Source organism: Coturnix japonica, chromosome 1 (assembly GCF_054131305.1).
Source record: "Coturnix japonica strain WE chromosome 1, WE-NBRP24, whole genome shotgun sequence".
NCBI classification, from domain to species: domain Eukaryota; kingdom Metazoa; phylum Chordata; class Aves; order Galliformes; family Phasianidae; genus Coturnix; species Coturnix japonica.
Window position 1 is genome coordinate 127,771,411 of NC_140663.1, and position 26,402 is coordinate 127,797,812.

General features: G+C 38.3%; 1 protein-coding gene across 2 annotated transcripts in view; it reads right to left on the bottom strand.

Moving 5' to 3' along the window:
- Window positions 1-4,479: 4,479 nt before the first annotated feature.
- COL4A1 (collagen type IV alpha 1 chain) overlaps window positions 4,480-26,402 on the bottom strand; it is a 105,729-nt gene continuing 83,806 nt past the window's right edge. Inside the window, exons 35-52 of one of the 2 annotated variants that reach the window (XM_085535069.1) lie at window positions 24,743-24,841; window positions 24,561-24,650; window positions 23,524-23,663; window positions 22,520-22,646; window positions 22,331-22,411; window positions 21,512-21,610; window positions 20,948-20,998; window positions 18,876-19,061; window positions 18,027-18,160; window positions 15,949-16,021; window positions 15,427-15,498; window positions 14,987-15,115; window positions 14,100-14,198; window positions 13,400-13,612; window positions 12,622-12,799; window positions 9,375-9,489; window positions 9,022-9,194; window positions 4,480-7,602 (exon numbers count right to left, since the gene is read on the bottom strand). In XM_085535069.1, coding sequence (XP_085391195.1) covers window positions 7,521-7,602; window positions 9,022-9,194; window positions 9,375-9,489; window positions 12,622-12,799; window positions 13,400-13,612; window positions 14,100-14,198; window positions 14,987-15,115; window positions 15,427-15,498; window positions 15,949-16,021; window positions 18,027-18,160; window positions 18,876-19,061; window positions 20,948-20,998; window positions 21,512-21,610; window positions 22,331-22,411; window positions 22,520-22,646; window positions 23,524-23,663; window positions 24,561-24,650; window positions 24,743-24,841 — 2,141 coding nt within the window. In that variant the 3' untranslated portion in view covers window positions 4,480-7,520. Of the gene's footprint in view, window positions 7,603-9,021; window positions 9,195-9,374; window positions 9,490-12,621; window positions 12,800-13,399; window positions 13,613-14,099; window positions 14,199-14,986; window positions 15,116-15,426; window positions 15,499-15,948; window positions 16,022-18,026; window positions 18,161-18,875; window positions 19,062-20,947; window positions 20,999-21,511; window positions 21,611-22,330; window positions 22,412-22,515; window positions 22,647-23,523; window positions 23,664-24,560; window positions 24,651-24,742; window positions 24,842-26,402 lie in introns of both variants that reach the window. The other variant, XM_085535076.1, reaches the window with a different exon arrangement.

Consider the following 26,402-nt stretch of genomic DNA (forward strand, 5'->3'; position numbering starts at 1 on the left):
TAATGGCTGAAAATATTTGCTTCTAAAGTCCTATGGGTATCCTTTAGAAAAATCTGTCTGCATTTATGGCTGTTCATATGTTTATATCCATTGCACTTTCCTACAGAAAGTGGAAAAAAGTCAGTTGTCACGAGTCTATACAACCATACTAAATTTGATTCACTGAACAAACATGACAAGAATGCCCTTTATGGAAACCCAGTATCCCACGGAAGAGTGGGCTGCGTGGAAACGGAGGCAGATGATCTTACACGTGCCCTCACTGAGCACTTGCTGCCACATGAGGAGTTAATATTTGATTAGACAGTACTGTAGCTATGACACCTGTTCACCAGGGAGACTAGGCCAACAACTGATGTAATCTACCTTATTATACACTTAATGATAGAGGAGAAGTGCTGCTTTTTCAGCTTCCCACGTCTGCTTTTCATTTCCTCTCCTACACATTCCTGAGGGGTCATGTTCTGTGCCTCACAAAAGCAAACAAACAACTACAAAACCTCTCCCCCTCTCTGTGATCCTCTGCAATTTGCTGGGAAGAAAAGACATTAAAAAATTTCCACTGTACTGTGTGTTCCTGAAAAGAAATCTACTTATTAGCAGTTATTAATTTACGTGTGTTGGCTAGATTTCTCTGACCACAATAGACCAGGGAAAACAGTGTTGGTACTAAAGTTACTTAGAAGAGCTCTGATTTTTCCTATCAGCAAATTAAGCACTTGGCCACAGCTCCCATATGCTAACACAAATGCCATTCCAGAATCCCAGGCTTTGACCATTTTTCAGTTTGCTAAAAAGGTGAGTGGCTGTAGCTGAAAGCTCGCAGGTGCTCCAGGGCACCTCAGCTGGGCAGAATTTTAATGATTCTCTTTGTGTCTCTGGCCCTCAGATCATGGTGTCATCCTGTAGGAAACACTATACATCCGGTTTGCACTAGTAGCTGCCCTGGTCATCACTGGCATCAACACAGGACTTTTATTTCAGATGCATATGGTTGTGTTTACAGAGCGTCTACTCAGCCTATCTGATCCTGTTAAGAAATAGGTTGCCCATCTTTGCAACTATAGGTGATTATAGTGTTTCAGATACTTCCTTTCTTACGCCGAGCAACTGTAGATATAATGCGAATATATCATCCAGACAGAGTGTTTTCTCACACTGCCATAGCAGGTTTCTTCCCTCCCAAATGAGAGAGTTCACCATCTTTCCCTGAAGAAATGTTTATCTCAGAGCAGAGAAGGAGAGCTGCAGCTTCTTTTTATCGGAATGCCAGCACTCCCCTTCCTTTTTAATGTGTTTATTGTTGGCAAAGGGAGGCTGAGAATAAAACAGGGTGCATCACTCATTGCCTTGGGCTAACTGCTTTGCTTAGTGCAGGGACAATGCTGAAAGGCCGGGATGGTGTTACAAGCACTTGTGATCAGTGATAGCTGACAGTCCCCAAGTGCTGTTCAAGAGTGGCCAGAAAATGTGTGAAAAATCACAGAATCACAGAACGGTTTGAGTTGGAAGGGACATCAAAGCCCACCCGTAGGCAGGGCTGGCCCCCACCAGCTCAGGTTGCCCAGGGCCCCATCCAGCCTGGCCTTGAGCACCTCCAGGGATGGGGAAAAAGCTCATCTGTTTGGAAAGGAGAGGAAGCCAGCCTTTCATTCCAAGATGAGCTTGTTGTGCTACCAAGAGTCATCATTCACTTCCACCAGGTACGCACCTTCTTACCTGTCTGTGTCTTCAGTCCCACAGTCATGCAGGTGCTGCAGAACATTTTTAATGCTATGGTAATAGGCAGTAGATCTCTACACAAACATAAAGCCTTACTCATTGTGACTTGTTTGGGAGCCAGTGCCCGGGCGTCACAGATAGTGTGGGAATTCCCAGAAACATTTTTAAAGGAGGTACACAGAAACAATTCTTGACATGTGATTCATGTGGTTGCGTTTCAAGTCCCCGTGATCTGATTGCCACTTTGATCATGTCTTGCAAATAGGTTCATTTCCAAAATTAGTTTGGAAAACATGCTGCTATAATTATTTAGAGGAAATAAGAGGGAAGCATCTTCCACTGCCCACCATGATGCTCACAAAGGAAGATCAGAAAAGCTTTGGTGCTGGGCACGTGCCAGCACTCTCCACTTTGAACTCCCTCCAAGATCTGGCAGTGAGAAATAACCACCATGGTGAAAGCCCGGGAGGGATATTCTAGAGAAAGAATAGAGCGAATTATACCAGTATAAAAGCAGTGCACTAAGAATAATAAAATGGTTTGATCAGAGCTCTTTAAACTGCTCCGCAAGGGTTTTCTCTCCTGTTTGGGCCACTGTACATGCTTATTTACTATGGTGTAAATCATACTTCATGCAGCTGAGATGACAAATGAAGCCTGCCACAATTCTGTATGAAAAGCAACATGTTTTCTTAAACGAGACAGAAGTTGACAGAGCATCAGATGATCGTCTTCCATCTATAACATTCACTCTGTCAAATCTTCTGTCCTCTGTGCACCAATTATAATAAATACAGCTGACTGCATAGAGCTAGGAGAAAATAAAGGCAGCTTTCTAGCATACGTGAAACTAAAACATTGAGGCATTTGTAAATCTTTCATTTGTTTACAAAAAATGCTATGATCTGTTCTTGTTGGGTTGAAGACAATGAGAAGGAACATATATTTAGAAATCAACATTGCATATAAGAACATTCAGCACAAAGTAATATCCTTTTATGGTGGGAGGTGAAGACAAGAGGTGGCGTTGGAAATCCCAGCTGGGTGAAGTACCTTTACCATAGGAAGTATTACTAGGCTCATGAGCAGTGTTCTTCATTCATTACCCCATAGATACTAACACTTTAAGCAATACAGCAAGCATGTTGTTGGCTCAAAATCAACAACCAGACCACTAACTCTTTCCTTGCATTTTTGTAGGCAGTTTCTTCTGTTAATTATTTTAAAATGTACACTTTTTTTTTGGATGTTTTCCTGATTGCTAGCACATCTTTCACAAGGAACGTGTGCTTCTTGCTCAGCTGTTAGCAGTACAGTTTTGGACTTGATGATTCCAAGAAGTCCCTTCCAAACTCTACAATTCTATGACTCTGTAATAACCTTGGAATATTGATTTACAATCAGACTTTACTCATCCTCCCAGTATTACAAATCTACAGGTAATACCGAGTTTATATTAAACAAACTGTACTATAACAAACAGATGGAATAATTTCTCATTCTCCACACTCTTACCTCAGTCTGAAAAAAAGATGCTGAATGCATCCACGTGGCCCCTGGATGCTTCTTTTCTTAATAATGAGTAACTATATTCTAGTCTCCCACTGGTCTCAGCATTAGCCTGAGGATGATGTATGCATTTAAGCATCTGCACTGGTCTCATTTTCTCACTGTGTTATCTTATTCAGAATGTGAACTTCATAGGAAAGATTATTTCTGTGTGATTAAGTAGAAATGCACTGGCAGCACGCCATAGCTGCTATGTGAACAGCAAAGACAGAGGTAACTCCACTGCAGCATCAACAAAAATGCTGCTAAATTCCACCTGAACGCCACAGTGCAAACACGACATGACGATGCCCATTAGCAGACAAAATAATGGAGAGCAAAGAATCATAGGTTCACTGAAACACAGAACAGCATGGGTTGAAAGGGACCTCACAGCCCACCCAGCCTCACCACCAGTTGGCAGGGTTGCCCCCCCTCAGCTCAGGCTGCACAGGGCCTCATCCAACCTGGCCTTGAGTGCCTCTAGGGATGGGGCACCACAGCTTCTCTAGAGAGAGGTACCAAGACACCTGTGATTTCAAATTACTGGGAGTGTTGCTTTGGGCCATGTGCCATATTTTCTGCATACCGGACGCTCTGGGACCCAAGTACCTTGTGTATTACAGACGTTTATATATTGTCCTGTGTACTTAGCATATATTACTGCCTAAACATGAAAGGTGGAAAAGAAACGCTCAGAAAGTCAGAGCTTTATGACTTTAGGCATAAAAAGATATAGCTTCAATGCAATTTTGGGGAGCTTAACAAAAGGGTACTGCTTTCAGAAGACCTGTTTCATGGGGGAGGGAATCAACAAAACACAGCACAATGTATTTTGTCAAAGCCATTACCACTAGGAAAATGAAACATATATACATTTAAATTGAATGTTCATCTGCCAGAAAAAAGAAAATGCACAGGCTAAGAGATCATACATTGGATTACTTCATTATGTTGTATGATTACTTTGTCTACATACACAGTCTGTTTGGGGTGTGGTAGGTGGTTGTTTTTTACTGATCACTGCTCTGCTCCTATTTGAGAAAGAAAGCTGCTGCTGGCTCGAACATATCAGAATAGAGACAGAGACTCAGGAACACAGAGCCCTGCCACCCCGCTGCACCTGTTAGTGGGTTAGAGAACACAGCATTTGTTAGTTGAAGTGGTTAGTATCAATATTACCATAAAAAGAGCAAGGGCACCACCTGCTGTTTTAGAAATGTATTTATTTGGGTCATGATAGTTACTCTTCAAGTACTGCATTCAAAAACAGTCAGGCCTACTAAACAAGCCACACTGCTTTAGGAAAGCTTTTCCCGTCAAATGAAGCTTACGCAAGACAGTTTTAGAGAGAATGTGCTTGCAGTTGCCTGTTCACACAATGTACACAACTGTACTGAAGTGATAACGTTGGCCCCAAATGGCCAACTGTGGGATGCTTGCAGACTTCTGCCATTAAGAAAGGGTTTCACACCTGTGCTGATTTAATTCATGGACTCTCCACACTCAGGGTGCCAAACTCAGCTTGCATGACATCTTCAGGAGATCTGACTTGCATTCAGTAACACTGACAAGTGAAATCACTGGCTTTAGAAACAATATTTCTAGCGTGATAAAGGGTTATAATTCTTTATGGGCTGTAGGTTTCAGAATAAATTCTTATTACTGGAGAAATAAGGCATAAAACTGTAGTTCAAATAGGTGGTTGTTGTTTTTCCCCCAAAGGACCTTGTGTTCAAAATACTCCTCCTCAAGAAAACTGAGGTTAGGACGCTGCCACCAGCACTGAGCAGTCTCTCTATGAGCAAAAGACATTGTTTTCTTGATTTAAACTTACATGCAGGACTTTGTAAAACCAACTGAGATGGTTTGAACCAAGCAAATCAAATCTCTAACTGACATGGAAATAAGCTGTAGAGTGCAATTAAAAAAGTCTGAGAGGCAGCTTGGATCTTCTGAATTAGAGAAGGTCCATATGTCTACTTGATTCTTCCTAGACAAGAAGAATCACTCCATGTTCCCCTCTTCCTCTGAGAAACGTGCAGCCTTTGGAAAACTCTGCTCCAGGCTGATTAGACAGAAACAGCCTGTACTTTATAGGCTAGTAAAGGGCTCTTGTGAGGACTGTTCATTTATAAATGGAATGATCATCTGTCAGAACCTTCATGAGAGTAAGAACCAGCACTAAAGGGAATGGCCAATTTCTTTTCTGGGGCACTCAGTCATTTGGCCAGCCGATTTTCCCAAGGAATCACGGTGAAAGTGAGTTCAGAACAACAGCAGCAGCCTGATCATGACTCCGGGAGAACAATACGCAGCATTAATAAATCATGTGCTTGTGCCACAGAAAAAAAGACAGCACAGCCTGTTTCCTCTTCAGACAACCACAGCAAAGATTCACCACTGCTGCCTACAAGCAAAATCATACTATATGCTCGGGTTTTGACCCTGTATAATTTCCTTCTGATTTGTTCTTTGAAAACCCAAGGGAAGAGTTAAAAGGGAAAAAAAAAAAAAAAAAAAAAAAAAGAAAAATAAAGTGTATAACTTGACTGCTTCCCACGAGCTTAAAATGAAGGCTGAACATTCCTGTAACATGTCAACACCAAACACATTCAGTAACAGATGGAGAGGACCCGTGCTTTGTCTGTCAGTACCAGTTCTCACAAGTAACAATTGAGGTGCGTCAGTACAGTATCCTGCTTTCCCATTTTGAAGCTGCTTTGTACATCTGCAAGATGTGCAAAACAAAAATAATCTGTGATTGCATCAAGCTTGTGCATTTATTGGTGGCTTATTCAAAATTAATTCGCTGCTGTAAAGGAATGCTAATAACAAATTAGTAAAAACTTTGTCTTTCCTTCTTCTTTGTTGTTTTTTTTTACACAAATAGTTTTATTACAAACTTGATTTTTTAAGAAATAATACACATTTAAGAAATTACACAAAGGCCTCGGCATTTGTAACAAAAAAACCCAACAACTTTTGGTATTTGCATGATGATAGTCTGTAAAACACTTCTGGATGCAGATGTGCTCAAACACCGGTATCGTTGCATAGAAATTCTTTAGAAATATTCATGAGGCCACTGTAAATAACATTTTGGCACAGTATTAACAAAATGAAGGCCTTGTACTTCTCAAAATCAAGTCATTCAGTGTGTGAGTAGTGTTTAAAACCCTGAAAAAATATTAAATACAGAATAAAGACTACAAGCTCAAAGCGGGATTTACTGTAATAAACACAAATAGCTGTTAACCTGGGTTCAGTCTCTGCAAATTTGGAATTGAAACAACCTTTATAAAATGAACATTTCACATCATATTTTGGTATTTAACACCGAATTTATGACACTGCAAAGAAGAAAACTTATGTAAGCTTCTTTCTGAAATGATAAACTCAAAGACCAATGGTTGATCTCTATATAAATTACTAACACATTTATATATTTATTTTTTTTCTTGACCATTGCTGGATCATTCTTTATTCCACAGGAAAGTTTGTTCTACTGCATGAAGAAGCTGCATAGTACCAACATAGCAGAAACACCTACTTGCCTATTGGGAGACTGATTCGGAAGTCTCTTCCAGGTGTAGTCCCATTAAAATCGATAGCGCTAAGGACTACAACAGAAGCAAAGGTTTGCAGGATGGCAATCTATGCTTTGGAAAGATGGTTACTTGTTGCTAAACCGCAGTCTGTAATCCCAAAACTCCTTTTTTTTTTTCTTTTTTCTATTTTTCTTCTTTTTACATTAGTATTGCTTTGTACAGTAAGGAACAATAAGTACATACACAAGAGTCTGGGATTTTGAGACACCTAAATAACGATAACAACAAACTCATCTGGGGAAGAAAAATGAATCTAAATATATAATACAAGAATGAGAAAGGGGAGTCCAACAGTATAAGGCAGAACTGCATACCTCCTAGCACCTTTGCATTTTTCTGGACGAATGCTGACTTTTTATTCTATCAGTGCATTGCATTTATATAAAAAATATATATATATTTTTGATCAAAAGTGCCATTTGGCATGTCAACATTTGAAGCTTATCTTTGTTGTCTCTTTTCTTCTTCAGCAAGGACAGGGCCAGTAAAGCAGTGTGTGTTAGTTATGCAAGTTCCTAAAAGGCACTTTACTGTTTTCATATTGGACAACAATGAGGTACATATGATATATGTCTAGGCTTCATTGCTGTTAAACAAATAGCACCATATTGTGTGAAATAAGTTGAAATTCAAAAGTCATTATGTATTTCTCATACAGACTTGACAACGGCTAACGTTTGAGCGCAGATCCCCTGCTTTCAGAGTTGACGGAGTCGGTTTCCTATTAAAAATAAAGAAATGGAAAGACCCGTTAACAACTGTTACTACAAATGGTCTGGTTTCAATTTACAAGGCAAACTTTGCACGCAGCCAAATGCCTCTTTAGGCTGTGCTGAAGCAAGAAATTATCCCTGATTTCTTTGTTGTATATTCACTTTCAAATGTAGGTCACAAACTGCCAGAAGATGACTTACAAACAGAGGACACATCCAGTTACCTCCAAATTCAGTTCTGCCTGTAGGCTGAAAGCTTTCTAAAGCAGAAAACACTACCTACCTAATCACAAGTTTGAAAACATGCTGAAATTTAGGCAGTAAAAAAAAATAATTAAGCAAGGAAACTGAAAACCTTGGATCTGTGTAGGACTCAGTGAATACAAATAATTCTGGTGCTGACTCCTCTAAATTTTTCTGACCAGCTTTCCTCCCTCCACGGGAGCCAGTACTCTCCCCAAAATTAGCACATGGGCTCTTTTATTAGATTTTCTGAGTGACAAGATAATCACAGCCCTAGTTATGATCAGACATGGTGCTCAATCCTTCCACCTATTTATTTGGTAATTATCTCATAGGTAAACAGTCAGAATTGGCTCAACATCCTGCTTCAATTTGACTGAGACAGGCTAAGGAGCGGTAACAACTATGAGCAAAAGATATGAACAGATGAAGGGTACACAGAGTGGCAGCCTGGAACACTATGAAAGAGGATGCTTGCCTGTACACCAGAAGAACGTTTGCTAATCAGATAAGCTTTGTAGACCTGGGAACTGGTCTATACACTTACATACTAATAAAATTTGGAAAGAAGAAATGAGATCGTGTTGAAAAACAGAGTTATGTGCAGAAGACCAGAACAAATTCTACTACTACTTAAGACCTGAAATTAGAACCTTAGAAGCTCTGAAGAAATGCCTAAGACCTCTGCCTTTGGTGGCATTTTATTCAGACATACTTCCTCCACCACTGCAGAGCAGTAAATAACTGTTCGTCTTACTTAGTTTCCTCCCTCTCCTTGTTCAACACCTGCACGAATTTCGGGAGGTTCTATTACCTGTTACCATCCACTGGGGAAATGCTATATTCTAACTTAATTTTAGTCAGGATGTCAGCCTATTCCACCTACGACTCAGTGAAAACAATCAAACACAGCGGAAATTAAAACACTGTTAGGTTATGCCAAAGAGCATAATACCAAGTGCAAATGACAAACTATAAACAATAATGGAAGACACACTCATTAATTTCCCCCAAGGCTATGATAATTTTTCCTTTTTGTTATTAAAATCATTAACTATATATACTAACCACACTGGGATACAGCCAATACTTCAACCATGTCATTACACTCAAACAATACTTCTGTTATTCAGTGACAAGGCTTGACAGAGTCTCAAATACCAATAAATAAATCATGAACTTACTTGAACATCTCATTCCTCTCTATAGTGGCAAGCCAGAAGCTGTAAGCATTTGCATAATAATTGCAGGTGCCCCGGCCATGGCATTCAATGAAGGGAGCGCTGCGGAACTCTTCCAGGCAGGAACCAGGAGACGCCAGGGCCTGGCCAGAGCCCTCAGCACCAGCACTGGTGTGCTAGGAAAAAAGCAAAACCATCAGTGAGAAAGAAACTTTTCAGCATTCCTGCTACAATTTCTGTTATGTCTCTTGCAAAAATACTTCTTCACGTGTCTCTCTTCATCCCCTGTTTGTTGTTTCATTCCTCTTCTCAAGGATGAGCTTTTCTTAGCTCAGAATATGCTCCATGGCACTTACCATGACAAAGGAGTAACCAATCCAAAGGGAACTCCAGCCTTCAGGACATGGTGGTATCTGGATTGTTTGACTGTGAACGGCTATTACCATAGCAGGAGCTTCACACACAGAGCATCTAGAAAGACCAAGATGTGAGTGAGACATGTACACATGAGGCCTAAACCTCTGTTTTCTGAAAGGTCTTCCTTCAGAAAGTCTGAAGTAGAAAACACTGTCATCTTCAAAAACACATCAAAATTTAGAAACAAACACCTGCCTCTTTTTTATTCTCATGCACTTAGGGACCACTTAACCACTTGCTCATATTAGCTTGCCTAAGAGCACAAAACACAGAACAATTAACTTATTATCTGAATATTTAAATGTGTTTGTCTTTTGTTAGTCCCATTTGTACTGTTCCTTAAAGTACTCAGTGTTATGAACAGCAGAGGCAAATGGTCTAACATCATAACTCAGCAGGTATCACTTTAAAGTGACCTACCACAATCAGAGACAAATAGCAGCCATTCATCATCTTCAGCATAGCCCTGAGTGAACTCCAGAGAGAAAGTTATCTCTCTGGAAAAGATCTTGCAAAACTACTCTCTGCCAACCTAATGTGATGTAGACTCTTCTCTGTGCATTTTCCTTGAAAGTGGCTTTTATTTATATTTGCTGTCTATATTTCCCATAAGAGATTTCTAGCAAAGTAACTGAACAATGTACTTGAAAGACATTCTCCAAAAGTTACATCAGTTCTTTTACTTCAGTAAATTCTTTTTTTTTCCACACAACTGCTCGGTCACTGAACACTCCAAAGACCAATCTTGTTTTTGCAGGGGAATTACAGAAAGTACAAAGTGAGCTGGTAACTAAAATATGAAAGCTGATAGTAAGGAATTTGATAGGTATACTCCATTTTCTTTTTGTACAACTCCCAAATTAGCTACTGCAGTAAGCAATGATGAAAATGGCTCAAAACAGATGCCTACAAGTAAATAGTCTGAATTCTATTGTCAGAGCTGTGAAAAAAAAAAAAGCTGAAGTGCAAAACAGTTTTAGTTGGATTCTAGAAAATGCACAAAAGGAAAGGACATCAGAATGCAAGCTTTCTATTTCTGTCTTGTTAAGACTTCTTTTACACCTACGGACTTCTTCTTTAGAGAAGAAGAAAAACAACTATTTTAAGAAAAATATTAATGAAAGAGTAAGTTAAAAGAATGTAAAAGCTGCCTCCATTCTTGGAGCTCTCACTGCTTCAAGATGTTCCTGGTACTTCAGTGGAAGGCCCTACATGAAAAGAAGTCACATGACCCAAGGCAGCAAGTGATACTTCTACACCTTTTCAACTTTTGATCAGGGAAAACTGGTGGTTTAAAGATTTCAGCTAATAAAATAAATGGGAAGAATAGTTTTCTTATATTCCTTGCTGCTTTTAAAACTGGTGTATTACAATTATCCTGCTCTTTGGCATGGACAAAAGGAGAAAAACTCATGTATCTAAATAAATGAATGCTGCTCTGAAAGTAATGCTTCCTATTTTATTACATTGGCCCACATTGTCAGAGGCAGATGTTGGTGGCATGGCAGTAGAGGCTGAACCTTCCCACCAGCATTCCGTTACATGTTGTTGCCTTGTGACAGACAGAAGCAGAGGGGCACTCTGACACAACAGTGTCTGATGTACAAGCATGAATGAAGTTTACGAGTGCAGTATGGCAGGCTCTTTGCTGAATAAAATGCATAGCTAGCAGTGATGAATGTGTTGGAAAATACTGGGAGTATTACATAGAGTACTGGAAACGTACTCTATGTAATAAAGTTATTGTGCTTTTTGTACCTGTTACAGTTTCCAAGGAAAAAAAAAAAAAAAAAAAAGAGGCATTACTTTCAGAGTAACCTACATATGCAGCATATGCATACATACATTCCTATGGTATGAAAGCTACACCATATACATAGGAAAGCAAAATGCCTGTTGGTACTTCACTGAGCAAGATTTTCAAAAGTGATTGTCAAAGGGACAAAATGTTTAATCACGGATGGCATAAAAGGAAATTGAATTTCTAAGACTGGTCATTTGAATTTTCTGCAAGTCAAATCCCTTCCATCCATATCAAGTTTACCATCAAAGATGTAAGACCAACAGAAACTAGTCACTCTTGAGAATCTGCCCACCTAATTTTCAAGTAACACACACTTTTTTTTTTTTTTTTTGCTACTATACCACAAGTATAGAAGACAAGTACAAAACACAATGGATTCTTTTGTGGAAAAGTAAATATGATATCTTTTGTAATAGGAACAAATAGGATTTTTGAACATTTCAGTATATAACCTTCTAATAATTTTAAATGTCCTTTCCCTTACATGATGTATACTAGCTTGAGAAAGCAGAGCCAACGATCTCCATTCCTATACACATTATATGACAGGAGGAGTGATCAAAAAGAGCTAGTGTAGATTAGAAGCAATTATGAGAATCTAAGTAATGCTTAGATCTACTGATTATCATTAGAGTTTTAGGCTGCAGCTTCCCTTGGTCAGACTCTTGACTAATGACAGCGGTCGAGTTGACCACACTACTGCTCACACCTCTGCCTTCAGCACTATGCACATTACACCGGGATTTTTTATTTTTTTTTTTAATATTTAATATTGACCAAAATTTTAGGATATTGGACTGATACAGAACACTGATGTCCAATGTAAGTGCCACAATTATGCTAGCTGAGACTCTGTATTTACTTAAATATAGATTATTGATTTTGCAAAAGTTTCCTGTGAGTCAGACGATAAAGCTGTATTCAAGCAGCCTGTCCAAAAGAAGCCTGGCAGTCTACTGTAAGATAAATTATGCTGCCATTTGCAGGCAGAAGAAAACTGAGCCCTGAAAAGTTTCTAGCTACAAAGAAAAGTGGAATTGTTTTAGACAGGAGTTGTGACTAAATTCAAACAATTCTCTCCTTCAAAGCACATCACAGCTTTCGCAAAAAAATTAATTCTTAGTAAATATTTTTGTATCAATTAGACTCAAAACAGACTACCTTATTTGTTTGGGTTTCCTCCAAAATAAATTCATTTTTTTATCAAAGCCTGAACTGAACACATTCACGCTTTGAGGCACTTCATCAAAAGAACTCATTCTAAACTTAAAGGCAAGAAATAAAAACATATATAACACGAGCCTTTCACATGGAAATAAAGTAACATTCACACCTTTCACAGGGTTCTTCATTTTATAAACACAACAGAATTTAAACTGTACCTGCTGATGAATGGTCTGATACTTTCACCAGTGATGGGTGCCATACTCATTGGCATGGGTTCAGGAGTGGACAGCCAGTAGGAATAGTCGTTCCTCGATGCAAAGTTACATACATTGTTGATGTTGCAAAATAGGAAAGGCATAGTACTAAATTTACGAAGACAGCTCCCTGCAGTGCCTGAAAAGTGAGAGGTTACTTGTTAGCCCATTTTTGCTAAACCATTATCAGTTGCTTAAAAGCAGACAACACTTGCTCTGAGGGGCTCAGAAAAAATTCTATCTTGATATCTCAACTTCATGAAGAAGGAAGGGAAAGGAAAATAGTTTAGTTTAGTCTTATCCTGCACCATTAGAGAATAATTTAGACTGGAATAGATCTCTAGAGGCCACCTATCCTAACCTGTGCCAATTGGATCACATTGCTCAGATCCATACTCAATTGAGTTATGAGCACCTCCAAAGAGAGAAATGCAACAACCTCTTTAGATTCTTACTCAAGTGCTTGAGCACTGCTGTAGTGAAAAATAATTTATCTCACTAGAATATCTCATCTTTATGTCTGTTGCTTCTTCTAGTATCACTGAGCCTTTCTGAGAAGTGTCTGAATCCATCTTCTACCTGCCCTCCCATTAGTTAGCTGTAGACACCAATAGAGGACTTCCCTCAACAGAGTTCCATCACACGGATCACGCTCCACACAGTTTTACAAATCAGAGAAACATTTTGTTTGTTCAATTTGTATTCAGTTTACTTGAATACTATTTTAGTCTCTCCCTACCTAGATCTTGGCCATGTGCTCTTTCATTTCCTTGTACGTAAAGCAGAGAGTAGCCATGGTAAATCAGCCTGGTTCCAAATGGGCATTGTGGTTCTTCAGTGGTTTGACTGTGTCTGGTAACAAGGAAGCCATGAGCAACAGATGCTGCACCTGGTGGGCCCATAGCCCCAGGCAAACCTTCAGGGCCAGGTGGACCAGGGATTCCTCTGGGTCCTACAATAGAAAGAGTCTTCTTTAATCTCTACAGACATCACATGGTATCTGAAAGTTAGCATGCCAGAACTTAGGTAGCAATAAAGAAACTAACTACTCATAAACTTTAGAAAACAACTGAAATGTTCAAAACGTACCGCAATTTTTAAAATTTACCTTTTGTGAAGCACTTGAATGTCAGTAAACTCTTAGAAGCAACAGTATCTGTAGTGATACTGTGACTATATTATCTCCCCTGTCTCCCTCTTTCTCATAATAGAAACACAGAATGGTTTGGGTTGGAAGAGACCTTAAAGAGCATCTACTGGAATCTACTTCTAGCTGCTTTTCCTGCAGCACCTGCAGACAATTTCAGACCTTGTCAACCACCTGTTCTGTTTAGCCCTACCTGTATAACTAAAGAACTAAGGTTAGGCACTTTCATACCTAATCTCTAATGTTATTTTTCTGTGAAAGAATCGAGTCTTCAAAGAAATCATCTGCTTACCTGGGGGACCATAAGGACCAACTTCTCCTTTTTGCCCAGGTCTGCCATCAAACCCTGGACTACCAGGTGGTCCAGGTACACCTGAAGGTCCTGTTACTCCTGTTTAAAAACAAAGAACAATTATTACTGAATTCTATGTCATGTCAGTTCCGACTTTCAGCTTTTGATGTAGACAGCACTGGCACATTTCAGCATATTCTATGTTCATTCAGATTCAGTGTGCATACTTCAGTATCCACACCAAATATGCAGGTTATTGCAGGTAAAATCACTGTAGAGATGAACAGAACAGAAAAAAATAAGCAGAGTATGAGGCTCTAAACCAACTGATATTCCCCTGGACTATGAAAAGGAAAGACTCTGTTTATCATACAACACATTCAAAAATACACCATAAAAAGTAGAGTCACGAACAACAGAAAAATTAGAAAAACAAAAAACAGGTTTTCAAACATCTACTGTGTCTTAATTTCATTAGTTTCAGCATCAGTGGATGCTTTGAGTACTACACAAGCTCAGTAACTCCAACTTTGTGAAAAATAAATTAAAACCATCAGTACCATACCAGTCTTTCTGTGGTCTTGGATTCAAGGCTAAAGACAGAAGACACTCAATCAAACACCTTCTGGAAATTGTTGCATGTCATCCTGTTTACCACTCACAGAGAGTGAGCCTGTAAAAATCACTAGGTAGGCATTTATTCCTGGCACAGCTTTGGAAGAAATTCAAGGAGAAATACTCTCTTCCTTCTTGGCCAACAAAATTTGAGTGGCTTATAAAAAGCTGGATAGTGCTACACTAAAGATCTTCTAGTGCCTAGCCTATCATTGGCCTATTTTTGCATTACTTCAAATGTATTTCTACTGGCAAGTTACATATTTTCTCACCTTGCTGTCCTTTGGGACCTGGAAGTCCTGGGAATCCTTTGAGACCAACTGGTCCTACTGGGCCAGGTAAGCCAGGATCCCCTTTGATAAGCTGAAAAGCACCTGGGGGGCCCGGTGGGCCTTGTAAACCTGGAAAATTAATAGAAAACTAGTTATCTTATATCCTCATTTTAAGAGCCTAATACTATGAAAACCTCAATATTGATCTTCCAAACAAGACTCTACTCAAAGCTCTACTCAATACTCAAAACTAATCTGAACAAGTAGAGAGTGATACTACAACATCTGTTTTCATATTCTACCTTTTTATACCCAATAAAAGCATGGCAGATATACACATTGGTTAGTCACAAATAACCATCCTAACTAAAAAAAAAAAAAAAAACAGTGGAAAAAAAACCACAAAAAAACAGAGGCAGCAGCTAGTTTTCACATTATACCTTTAGATCCAGGAAGTCCTTGGTCGCCTCGCTCACCCTTGAGGCCTGGAAAACCTGCAGATCCTTTTGGACCTGAAGCCAAAGAGAATGTCTATGTGAATACTCAGTGGTTTCTTTATTTGAAAGCACAAGATCAGAATAATAAGGTATGATCTCATGATCACGCAAGAGCCATAACTTTATTCACACAAGTACCAAATGCACTGTCACTTAAGAACTGATGACTGAAAACATTTTTTTCTTTATTTAATTAATTTTCTTTCTAAACTAGTAGATATTTATCTACTAATCTATTAATAACCACATTTCTTCTACAAATAGTGTTTTCATGTATGTGATTACAACAGTAACAACAACTTAAAAGATGTATTGAACCCATGTTTCCTCCAATACAGCCATAACACTTGCTTCTCTTATTCAAGAAAATCCTGAAGATTCTTGAGTGGTAATGTCCAAACAATTGAAGACTGATACAGATCCAGCTTTTTAGGAATATGATGAAGTGATGAAGTTTCTCCTCACCTGGAACACCTGGTACACCTGGAGGTCCTAGATCACCCTTCTCACCAGCACCTCCTGGCAAACCAGGACTACCCTGTACAAAAGAGAAAGTGAAGTATAGTTATCTTACAGTACTATGATATGACTTCCAAATTGCCTGTTTAGTTTCGGAAACCTATGAAAAAAATAATATGAAGGAAATGTAATTGCATTTATGGAATTATTCTCTGCAGGGACTAGAAAAGCTTCTCCTCCATGAACAAGTTTGGTATCTTATTAAACTATTTTTGCCTCACAAAATACTACATCACAATAGGGTGATTAATAACGTAGTTAATAAACAAGTATTCAGTCATATACATATACTCCATCATGAGAAACAGCAGCAAGCACAAATATCAGCAAATTAGACACTAAATTCAGTGCATCTCCATCAGACAGCAGGCAGATAATCAAATAAGTTAATTCTAGATTACAGCAGACTTAAAAACTTCTACATCCACACATGGAATGAAATTAAATGTACTCAAAAATTCATACACATATGAAGGTTTGCAATTTTCAATAGGGCTAAAATACTAAAGAACTTTTTAAACAACATGAAATCTTCCTCCAGCCTTCACTGCTACAAACTGCTCCACTAAAATTAATGACAAGTTTATAATAGCTTCAATTCAAGGAAAACCAAGCCGGTGTTTCAGAAGATGCAGTAAATAGCTACTTACCTGACTGACAACATGCCCTTCTTCTTTCATCTATTGCAGCTCATGTGCAAAACACTTTTAAGTATAGCTTAAAGTTTTTCCCCAACTAATTGCTAACTTAAGTCTGAGCATCACAGTAATGACAGTCCCCTCTATAATACAATGTAGGATAAGTGTGGAGGAAAGAAACGAAATCCCTTTCCTAAGTAATCTACCAATCGGAGGTTGAAGATGTGACTTGATTACTCAGTGAAAAATAACACCGATTCATCTCATTTTACAGTAGCAACAGAATAGATACACACAGAAGTGATTTTTCATCTGATGCAGGTTAGATGTTTATGTTAAGGTAAGAAAAATGGATTTCTACTCTTTTCACTGACTATAAAGGAAGAAGAGATGGCTATCTCAAAAACAAATGTCAACAGTAAGACTTCCTAAGTTAAATGAAAGAAATTTTGCCCTTTGAGTGGTAAGGGAGGCATTCATAACGCCAAGTTACCTGGTTTTTTGTAGTCACATAAGCACAATATGCAGAATTTTTTAAAGAAATGGCCTTTCCTTTTTATTATAACACTGACTTCTGCAGCACAAATCAGAAAGGCTGCCATTCATTTTGAAGGCAATCAAGAGTCAGACAATCTCAGTAAAATTCGGGGCTTATTAATAACTTCTGTTTTAGTTTATAAAACAGACTAATTTATAATGGGATTTGTATTTCAAGGTCTGACTTCTGAATTTCCTTTTTTTGGATAGACTTTTTGGATTGGTGGTATCACTCACTCGTAGTTTACCTTAATTTCAATTTAGGTTTCCAAGTATTAGCAGACCTCCATAAGCAATTAAATCTGTTGCATAAACAGGGCAGAGACTGTCACTTGGAAAAGGATAAAGACATCAGAAACTCATCTTTAGCCCCACAAGAGTAAGTTTAGCATTGAAATAAGTCTCACTGCTGCATTTCACATTGGTTTGACAAACTGATGCCAAGCATTGTAGCTGAAGGATACTAAAGCATTTTGTTCTCATCGAAGACATGCAATCAAAGTCCTTTGCCATTTTCTCATTCTTAAAAAAGTCTTGAAGTGTAATATCAATCTGTAAAAAGCTTTGAAATTCCCTAATTTAACAATTTGAAGGAAAAGAATATCAGTATGCTATTTGGATATATACTGTGTTTAGAGCTCATATCATAAAATGATGCTCTCAAATACAAAAACAAATTGCCAAGATCCCACATTTTGAAACTGATATTACATCATCAGCATTAAGTCCAAAGTCATTTTGAGCATAAAGTATCATTATTATGAACATAAGACATCTGTGATTAATATACTCATTAATTATATGAATCAGGTTTCTGCAAGTCTAGATAGCGTGCAGAAAGTTACTTACTGGCAGTCCCTGGAAACCTGGATCACCTTTATCTCCTGGACCTCCAGGATTTCCAGGCCAGCCATCACTTCCCTGCTCACCTTTAGCCCCCTTCAGACCTGGAGGTCCTGGTGGCCCTGTTGGACCTGGTAAACCTACAGGCCAGAGGAAAAAGGAAATATTTAGAAGCAAAACTTGTTCTGTACAAAAGCAGTGCCTTCTGGAGTTTGAGCTGGTTCAAAATGCAGAAGGGTGGAATGAAAATAATTATCAACAATATTTCAAGAAAATACGCAGGAGAATCTGTTGCAGGGAGGTGCACACAACCACCTGATTGGGCATTTATCATTTGTTATGTCTGTGATCGACAATAATGTAGAGAATTCTATATGAGCAGAAAAACGTACTGTAGATTCTCAGGTATGAATACGCTAGAAACGTATTACAGCTCTGTCTACTCTCATTCCCAGCCTCCAGCACAGAGTGCTTGCTATGGTAAGGCCACACTAGCTATTTTTAAATAGATTAACACTCCAGGACAGAGGAACATACAGCCATGGCTGCCCCAGATTAGTAAATAAAGGCTAGAGGGAATGGTGGAATTGAGAAGTAAACTTCTCAATGTTGGAAAAACTTTTGGAAAAGGCTAACAGCCTGAAGACATCAAATCTGTCTGCCCTGTGACATAACTCCAAACTGTTTATGAAGAATAACTGTTCGTGACATAACTCCAAACTGTTTATGAAGAATAACTGTTCCTTGGTCTCTGAGAAGAAGATAAAAAACAACGTGCAATATTGGTTATATTATTAATGAATTAGTGGGAAAATTGATTAGCAGCAGTAGATTAATATTATGATGAAGAGTTACCTGGAAGGCCAGGCTGGCCTTGGGGTCCTCTGTCTCCTTTAGGGCCCTCAATTGCACTTCCTGGTAGTCCAGGAAGACCTTGGTTGCCTTTAGGGCCCGGTGGACCAGCATATCCTTGTTCTCCTTTTAAACCTGGAATCCCTGGGATTCCTGGGGATCCTGGGAAACCCACTTCACCTTTTGCACCTAGAAGTTGAAAAGAAACCCAAAATTTGATTAGAGAAAAGATCACCATCAATGAAATCTTCTGCCTTATTATCCTCTCATAATAAGCTTTATTTCTGAAGAAAATATTAACCCTACCTTTATATATTTCCATAAAAAATGCATAAATTCAGGAAAAGTGTATTATTCTCTGTATCATTAATATGAAATGAGAGAAAAGAGTTGGTTAACAAAAAGATCTTTTGTTAGCTAAACTGACCACTGAGAGATGTGAATTCACTATTAAAATAGATGAACCATTAACATGTCTGTCAGCCCTTCCACAAGGAACAAATCCCCTTGAATCCTTATTTCATTACAATTATTATTGTCACATGCAAATAATTGATGTTTTTCTTTAATAAGCATTAAAGAACTTGCTATTGGAGAGAAAGGGAATATGCTCACTGTGATCCAGATAAAGCTTAGTACTTACTTTCAAAATTGTACAAATACTGAATATTTCCAATATAGTTGAATATTAGATCATGATTGAAGAAAAAGATAAGGAATAGCTAGTATAAGTATAATAATAAGAGAAACAGAACATAAAGAATACTTCCCCGGCTCCTTGCCTAAACAGAAGATTGCTTTTTGGAACTACAATACTTTTGGAACACAAATGATGTCAGTTGGGTTTCTATTTACTCAAAGACTAGGTATTTTTAAATGAGCTGTGTTGGCAAAATGCATAAAATGGGTGGATGGGAAAAGTGATTTCACTATCTAGCATCTTACATGCTTTACTGAGCTGTGACTAGAAAATTTGCTTATTAAAATAATTCTCTAATACTAGAGCAATCACAGTGACTGTTAATTACTTCAAGATGGTAAATATAAAGTTCTGAAGTGATGAATCATCACTATTGATTGTCTACACAAGTATCCTGTACTTACAGCATGAATGATATAAGAAAGTGATATTTCAAGCTATGTGAATTCTCCAGAATCTGTCATGTCATGTAGATTTTATAGATGGAAAGTAGTAGAATCTTTTCATTTTCTGCACTTTCAAAATTGAAAATCCTTTAATTGTATACAACTCTTTTTTTTTTTTTTTTTTTTTTTTTTTAAATCAGCAACAGTTTGATGTATCTTCAGTACTGTATCAATTGCAGTCTAGTTTCTAGGACATATTTATTTCGTAAGTGGAACATGGTGCATACAGACACTTTGAACAAGTACTGACTTAAGCTGATCAAGCCAATCTCACAGCACAATATACTGACACATTTTGTGAAAACCAGAAGTGGTCTTCAAATTGTGGTAACTGTGTGCCTATACTCAAGGCAGTAAGTCTTGAGTTCAGATAATAATAGTTTTCAGTAAGACTTCATTTGGTCTCTGATTTTTGGCACCTCTGCACCATGCTCCTGTGCATAGTTTAGACATGCTCTACCTAGCCAGAGAGAACACCTGTTGTAGCAATAAATATGATTGTATCAAGGCTGTACAACAGACTCAAGTAAAATAAATGACTGAAGAATCTTGGCCACAAAGCGTTATCTTGATCTGTCCAGTGCAAAATTCTCACCAGACCTCAATTCTTACAAAATTAGTAGGAAAACAGAAATAATTGGAGTCAAAAACACAGCACACAAATACAGGAGTTATTTATATTACCTCATCACAGCACAGCTTGCAGTAAATTCCACACTATGAGAAATTACCTATTTTAGGGCATATCTAACTCATGTCCAAGATGCTGCCACTGTAACAGAAATTAGTATTTGAGCCTCTGAGTTTCTGCCTGCTCCGAGAAGGTACAGCATGTAAAATAAGGAAGAAGCAAGTATGTCTGAATGACAGAATTATGTTTATAGAAAGTTGGGAGGGAGGTTGGCCACTTGCTTAAAGAAGTGCTTTACCTTTATCTCCCTTTGCACCTGGAAATCCTGGAAGTCCTCTACCTGGAAGACCTGGAATACAGAGGCAGCAGAAGATGAGAAGCTAGAACAACAATTACACTTGAGCTGTAATAAACAAAACTCTAAGCAAACATTAAATCTAAATAAAGAGTTTATACAAAAGTTCTTCAGGGCATAGACCATCTTTGTTATGTGATGTGAGTGCATCTAGCACAATGAGTCCTATCTGACTCAAAATTCTACTCTAAGGGAAGACAATTCATTATTTCCCAGCTAACCTGGAAAGGAAGACTAATTCCAAAACATAAGTTGTTTTTTTTTAAGTAATGTTAGCTTTTGTGAAAAAAAATTGTTCATGATCACCAATTAAACACAGCTGCTCATCTGTATCATCATCTTTATAGATGGATGATAGCCAGCACTTTGCAGTACTTGTTTCATTTTTTTAGGTTCCAGATTAAGGATAAAGTATCTCAAACCCAGCACATTCTTCTCTCAGCTACTCTTGTGTAGCTAGTTTGTGCATCTTTGTGACACATAAACATAACATAAGGCTCACAGTACCTTGTTCGCCCTTTGCACCAGCTGTGCCTGGAATCCCATCATAGCCTGGTTCACCCTTCTGACCAATGGCACCAGCAGGACCAGGAGCACCAGGTTCACCTGAAAAACCATTGTCACTTTCATTTCACCTATGAATCATAAGACTTGTTTTTACACACATTTCTCTCTAAATAAAAGATGAACTTGTTCTTCTGTTCCCACAAAGATCAGAGATAACAATATGATGACTGAAGCGTAATTTTTCTCTGAAGTTACTTCTGAATTAAGTCAGCACAAGTCAGGGCTCAACTACTACTGAGTTCCACATAGTTAATTACAGTGAAACTCAGAGAGTTTTTTGTAGGAACTCCTGCAAAGACTTGTGACATGGCCCATGTTCAATGAGGTGATATATTCTACAGTCACCAAACTAAGAACAGCAGGCTCCAAATTTGAAAATGTTATCCTCCTGACAACAATGGCAATTACTCTCTTTGTCTTTGTAATGATGCTCAAGGTAGTGATTCAGGTTTGGGCCCATGGATCAACTTTATTGTTTTTGAATGTACTGAAAACCAGCATAACTAATGACTATAGCAATAACCAGTCTTGTAGAAGGTAGTAAAACCCCTTCCATAAGCACTGTAAACAGCCTTATGCTCCATTGACTCAGATTTACATAGGAAATGGCACTGTGTGTTTTCCTTCATGAAATGAACAAATATAACAGGAAATATCTGAGCCAGAATGAGCATAGAAGGCCACAGTATTTCTTTTATCTACTGCTTGGAGGTGAAAAATACTTTAGGGAACATTTGGTGTTTTATATTTCTTCTCTACCTGGTTCTCCTTTTAAACCTGGGATACCACTTAAGCCAGGAAGTCCTTTTTCACCCTTTGCTCCATGGAGGCCTGGGCTCCCTGAAGAAAGCAAGAAGACATGGGTTCATATGCTGGATATTTGTTCTCTAAGTCTGAAAATATTTGTTTCACTGTGATTTCTGTTTTATTAAAGCATTCAACACTTGCCTGGAAATCCTGCAATCCCAGGGGATCCTTTGGGACCTGGAGCACCCGGCATTCCTGGAATTCCTGCATTACCCTTTTCACCTTTGTCTCCAGATAAACCCGGACTACCTGTTCTTCCTGGTTCACCCTAGAAGTAGCAGCATTATAAGAACCACACATTAATTCTGAAACAAATTTTTCTACTTCTAGATATTATTTGCACATAGCTGTTGGATTTAAAAAGAGTTTCGCTCTTTCCACTCAGAAGCAAAGTAACGTAAGATTATATTTAGCAGTAAATTCCACTGTCAGAAACATTGACTTGTTAGCAATTGCTCAAAAAACACAATTAAATGAGTGCTCTTTGTGATGGATTTTACAAAGGCTTTTCCAAATTAGCCTCATAACTTGCTGATCACACTTTATCATAATATATATATATATATATATATATTTGAAGACTGAATAAATTCACTGCCAGACTAGTAAGTTTTATTTTTACAGTTTTTACTTATATTTTCAGGGTTACTGTCATCATGTAACTAGAAAAATCAAGGTGAAACAAACAAGAATCCTATTAGAATTCCACTATCAGTGAAATCAAAATTACAGACTGTAGTACAGTTCTCTTTTCAGTAATATCTGAGCATTTTACAATTCTTTCCAGCTTCCCAATATCTTTGTGAAAGTACAGAAACAATATTGCAGCATGTCTATTTCATCTGTCTGCAAGAAGCCTTTTTAAAATGTATTTCCTCTATGCTTTTAGAAGTTCTTTCCCTCTTCCAAATTTCTAACAATGTAAATTTAGCTTATTCTGGAGAGCCAGAATAAATGAAAACTCTGAAAGCAGTGGTTTTGTCAGACAGAATGCATCTAAATCTGTGCATATATTCAAGTATTTCATCAGATAGTTAAATAAGCATAATAGAAAACATAACAAAATAGTTTGAAGGCCAAAGGCATCTTTTTTAATGAGGTAGTCAGCAGAGACAAGATAAATCCTTAGGGGTGTAAATAAATACCTTCTCACCAGGAGATCCTGGAAAGCCTATTCCAGGAAAACCTGCTGCTCCTTTGTCTCCTTTTTCACCTTTTTGCCCAGGGAACCCTGGTGTGCCTGGTGAACCTGGTATTCCAGGCAGACCCTTTTCTCCAGGTGTTCCTAGCAAGAGAAAGGGAAAAATGTGTGTATCAGACCTAGTGGCTCCTTAGCAGTGTTGACAAGGATTTTTCAGCTATGTCTTAACTAGTTAGAGCTAGAGAAACAATATATCTCAATACAATAACTAGTAAGTTCAATTCTGGAATCCATCGCCTTAAGGGGACTTTTTATGGGAAGACAAAACTCTCCTAATAAGAGAAGATTATAATCTTGGATTAGTAAAAAACAGAGATATTGATAATCATATGGTTTGAATAAAAGTTTGTGTTGATAGGACAATAGTGACAAAGAGATTTTGCCGTAGCTTATTTTTCTGTGCCCGTCCACTGTTTCCATTTTCTATCTTTGACTTCCTAGAAGGGCAGAAGGCCATCTGAATGAGATAGCTTCCTTGTTGAAATACAGTGTTTTCTTCATTCTGTTCTTTACAAAACCCCTCCAGCACAAGAATTCCAGAGTACTGCAGTTTGTAGAAAATGTTTAGTACACTGGAACTCACCGAACTTTTTAGAAGGGAGAAAATACACAAGAAGATTAAAGCAGTTCACATGCTAGCAGAGAGAGAGAGACAGACAGACAGATACCACTTGAAAAACTGCCCACCTGCAACAAAAGCATAAATACTCCATATGTCCCTTCTTTTCTGTGCACAAAGTACCATCTAATACCCAGTTAAAGGACTTGCACACAGAAACTTAAGAAGCTACTGAATGAGAACTATTTGTATAGCAAGAGGACTGAAAAATCAACATCTCAAAGCCTACAGTCCAGGCACTGCAAGTACTTCCATGGTTCTGTAGATCCACACCAACTAACACTCTACATAAACTTCTCATAATGCTGCAGGTTAACATAAGGAAAAAAAAGACAATAATCAAAATTCTCAGCAAACAGTACCTGGCAAACCCATTTCACCAACTGATCCTTTTTGTCCTGGAATTCCTGGATCTCCTGGGTACCCTGGGGGGCCCTGATCTCCTTTTGGTCCTAAGGAGAGCAGAGAAATTAAGAGTTCCATTAGTTAACATCATTTACATTACTTTATTTAGCCATCTCTCTGTTGCCAGATTCACACATACCTGGTTGTCCCGGAGTACCAGGTTCACCATCCCTTCCTGGAATTCCTGGTTCTCCATACTCCCCACGTAACCCTTTTTCTCCCGTTGGACCAAGGTCCCCTGGACACCAAGAAGACAAACAGATGATTCTTAGCAAAATTTACTGTCATGCCATATAATAGCCCTTCTAGTTAATTCTTGTCACTGTTGCTTCTTTCTTCTGATCAAGGGAATGGCTGAATTCAAGAATCATGTACATTCTACAGTAGAGTCAGACCTGACTAAAACCCAACCCTCCAGTCAAACCAATGTTGAGAATAGGCTGCAAACTGTTGAGAGAGTTAGATTAAGGAGTTATTTTTGATGTGCAAGACAATACTAAGTATTGACAAAAAGTGATTTGATTTGGCATCTCTGCTGCCTAAGCAGGTACATATGAGCAAGCAGTTCACAGGCAGAAATGTCCTGTTTCCCTAGTTCTGTATAATGTTTAAACATCTTTAATATTATAAAACTTCTTTACACACATGTAAGCACTATACCCAACAAATACATCAAAATCAGAAACAAATAAGGGAAAGATACCCGGATGAAACTGTTACAGGCTACGATCCTCACCAAACTTTTGTGTTTCATAAAAGTGCTGTCAGAAGCTGCATCTCAGCACAGTGGCAGATGAACTCTGCAGTTGCCCCTGCCCTTCCTCACAGTCTCTGACACTAGGCTGATCAAGCTGTCTGTCCACATCCTAGGTTTCTCTGAGTCCCAGACAGGACACAAGAGCCTAGGTCTCACTTTGATGAGTAAACTGACATGGAGAGAACAGATAGCTAGACTGGAAAACCTCCTGTACTCACACTTTAAATATAACAAAGTACATTTATTCACTGCCAAACTGGAAAAGAGTCTCAAGAGCTCCATCCTGAGCCCAACAGAGAATGTATTAGGATAATCTGTAGATTTCATCACACTGGATAGGCATGAAAAGAAGACAGGATTAGCTGTGAAAATGTTTGGAAGAGTTGGAGAACAGATAGGAAATCATCATCATGAAATCTGAGAAGTGCAATACACTGCATTTTTGGCAAGGAGTATTCCAGGAGCATATAAAATTGCATAAGCAGCAGTCAAGAAGAAAAAGATTAAGGATTATAGCTAATCGCAAACCAAGCCAGTAGCCAAATCAAATAAGCATCAAATAAGGTAAATCTAATTCCAGCAGGGCCAGATTTGAATTACTTCAGTTGTTTCAGCACAGTGAACTGCAACAAGGTTGCAGTCAAGTTGGGAAGAATTCAGAAGGGGTAAAAAGAATTATAATTGTTTCAGAAAAAAAATGATGAAAGTTTTAAAGATTTGGTTGAAGGAAATGGAAGATTACATTATCTCTGTAGCTCCCTTCCAACCCTCAGGTTGCTATCGGGTGGTCTTTACAGCAACGCTGTTTCTATTATTTACATGAAAGACATGCTTTACTCTTTCAGCAAGCTCTAGTTTCTTCCATCCAACTAATACCCTTTCTGTCTGTGTTCAGTCTTTATTTCTATGGAGTTGAGGATGCTAGAAAAAGATTTGCACTTGCTGTGTGAAATTCTTAAATCCTGTTTTAAAACCCATTTCCTAAAGCTAAGATACAACTAAACTCAAAGTACTGCTGCCCTAACTTTAACTAATTAGAGAC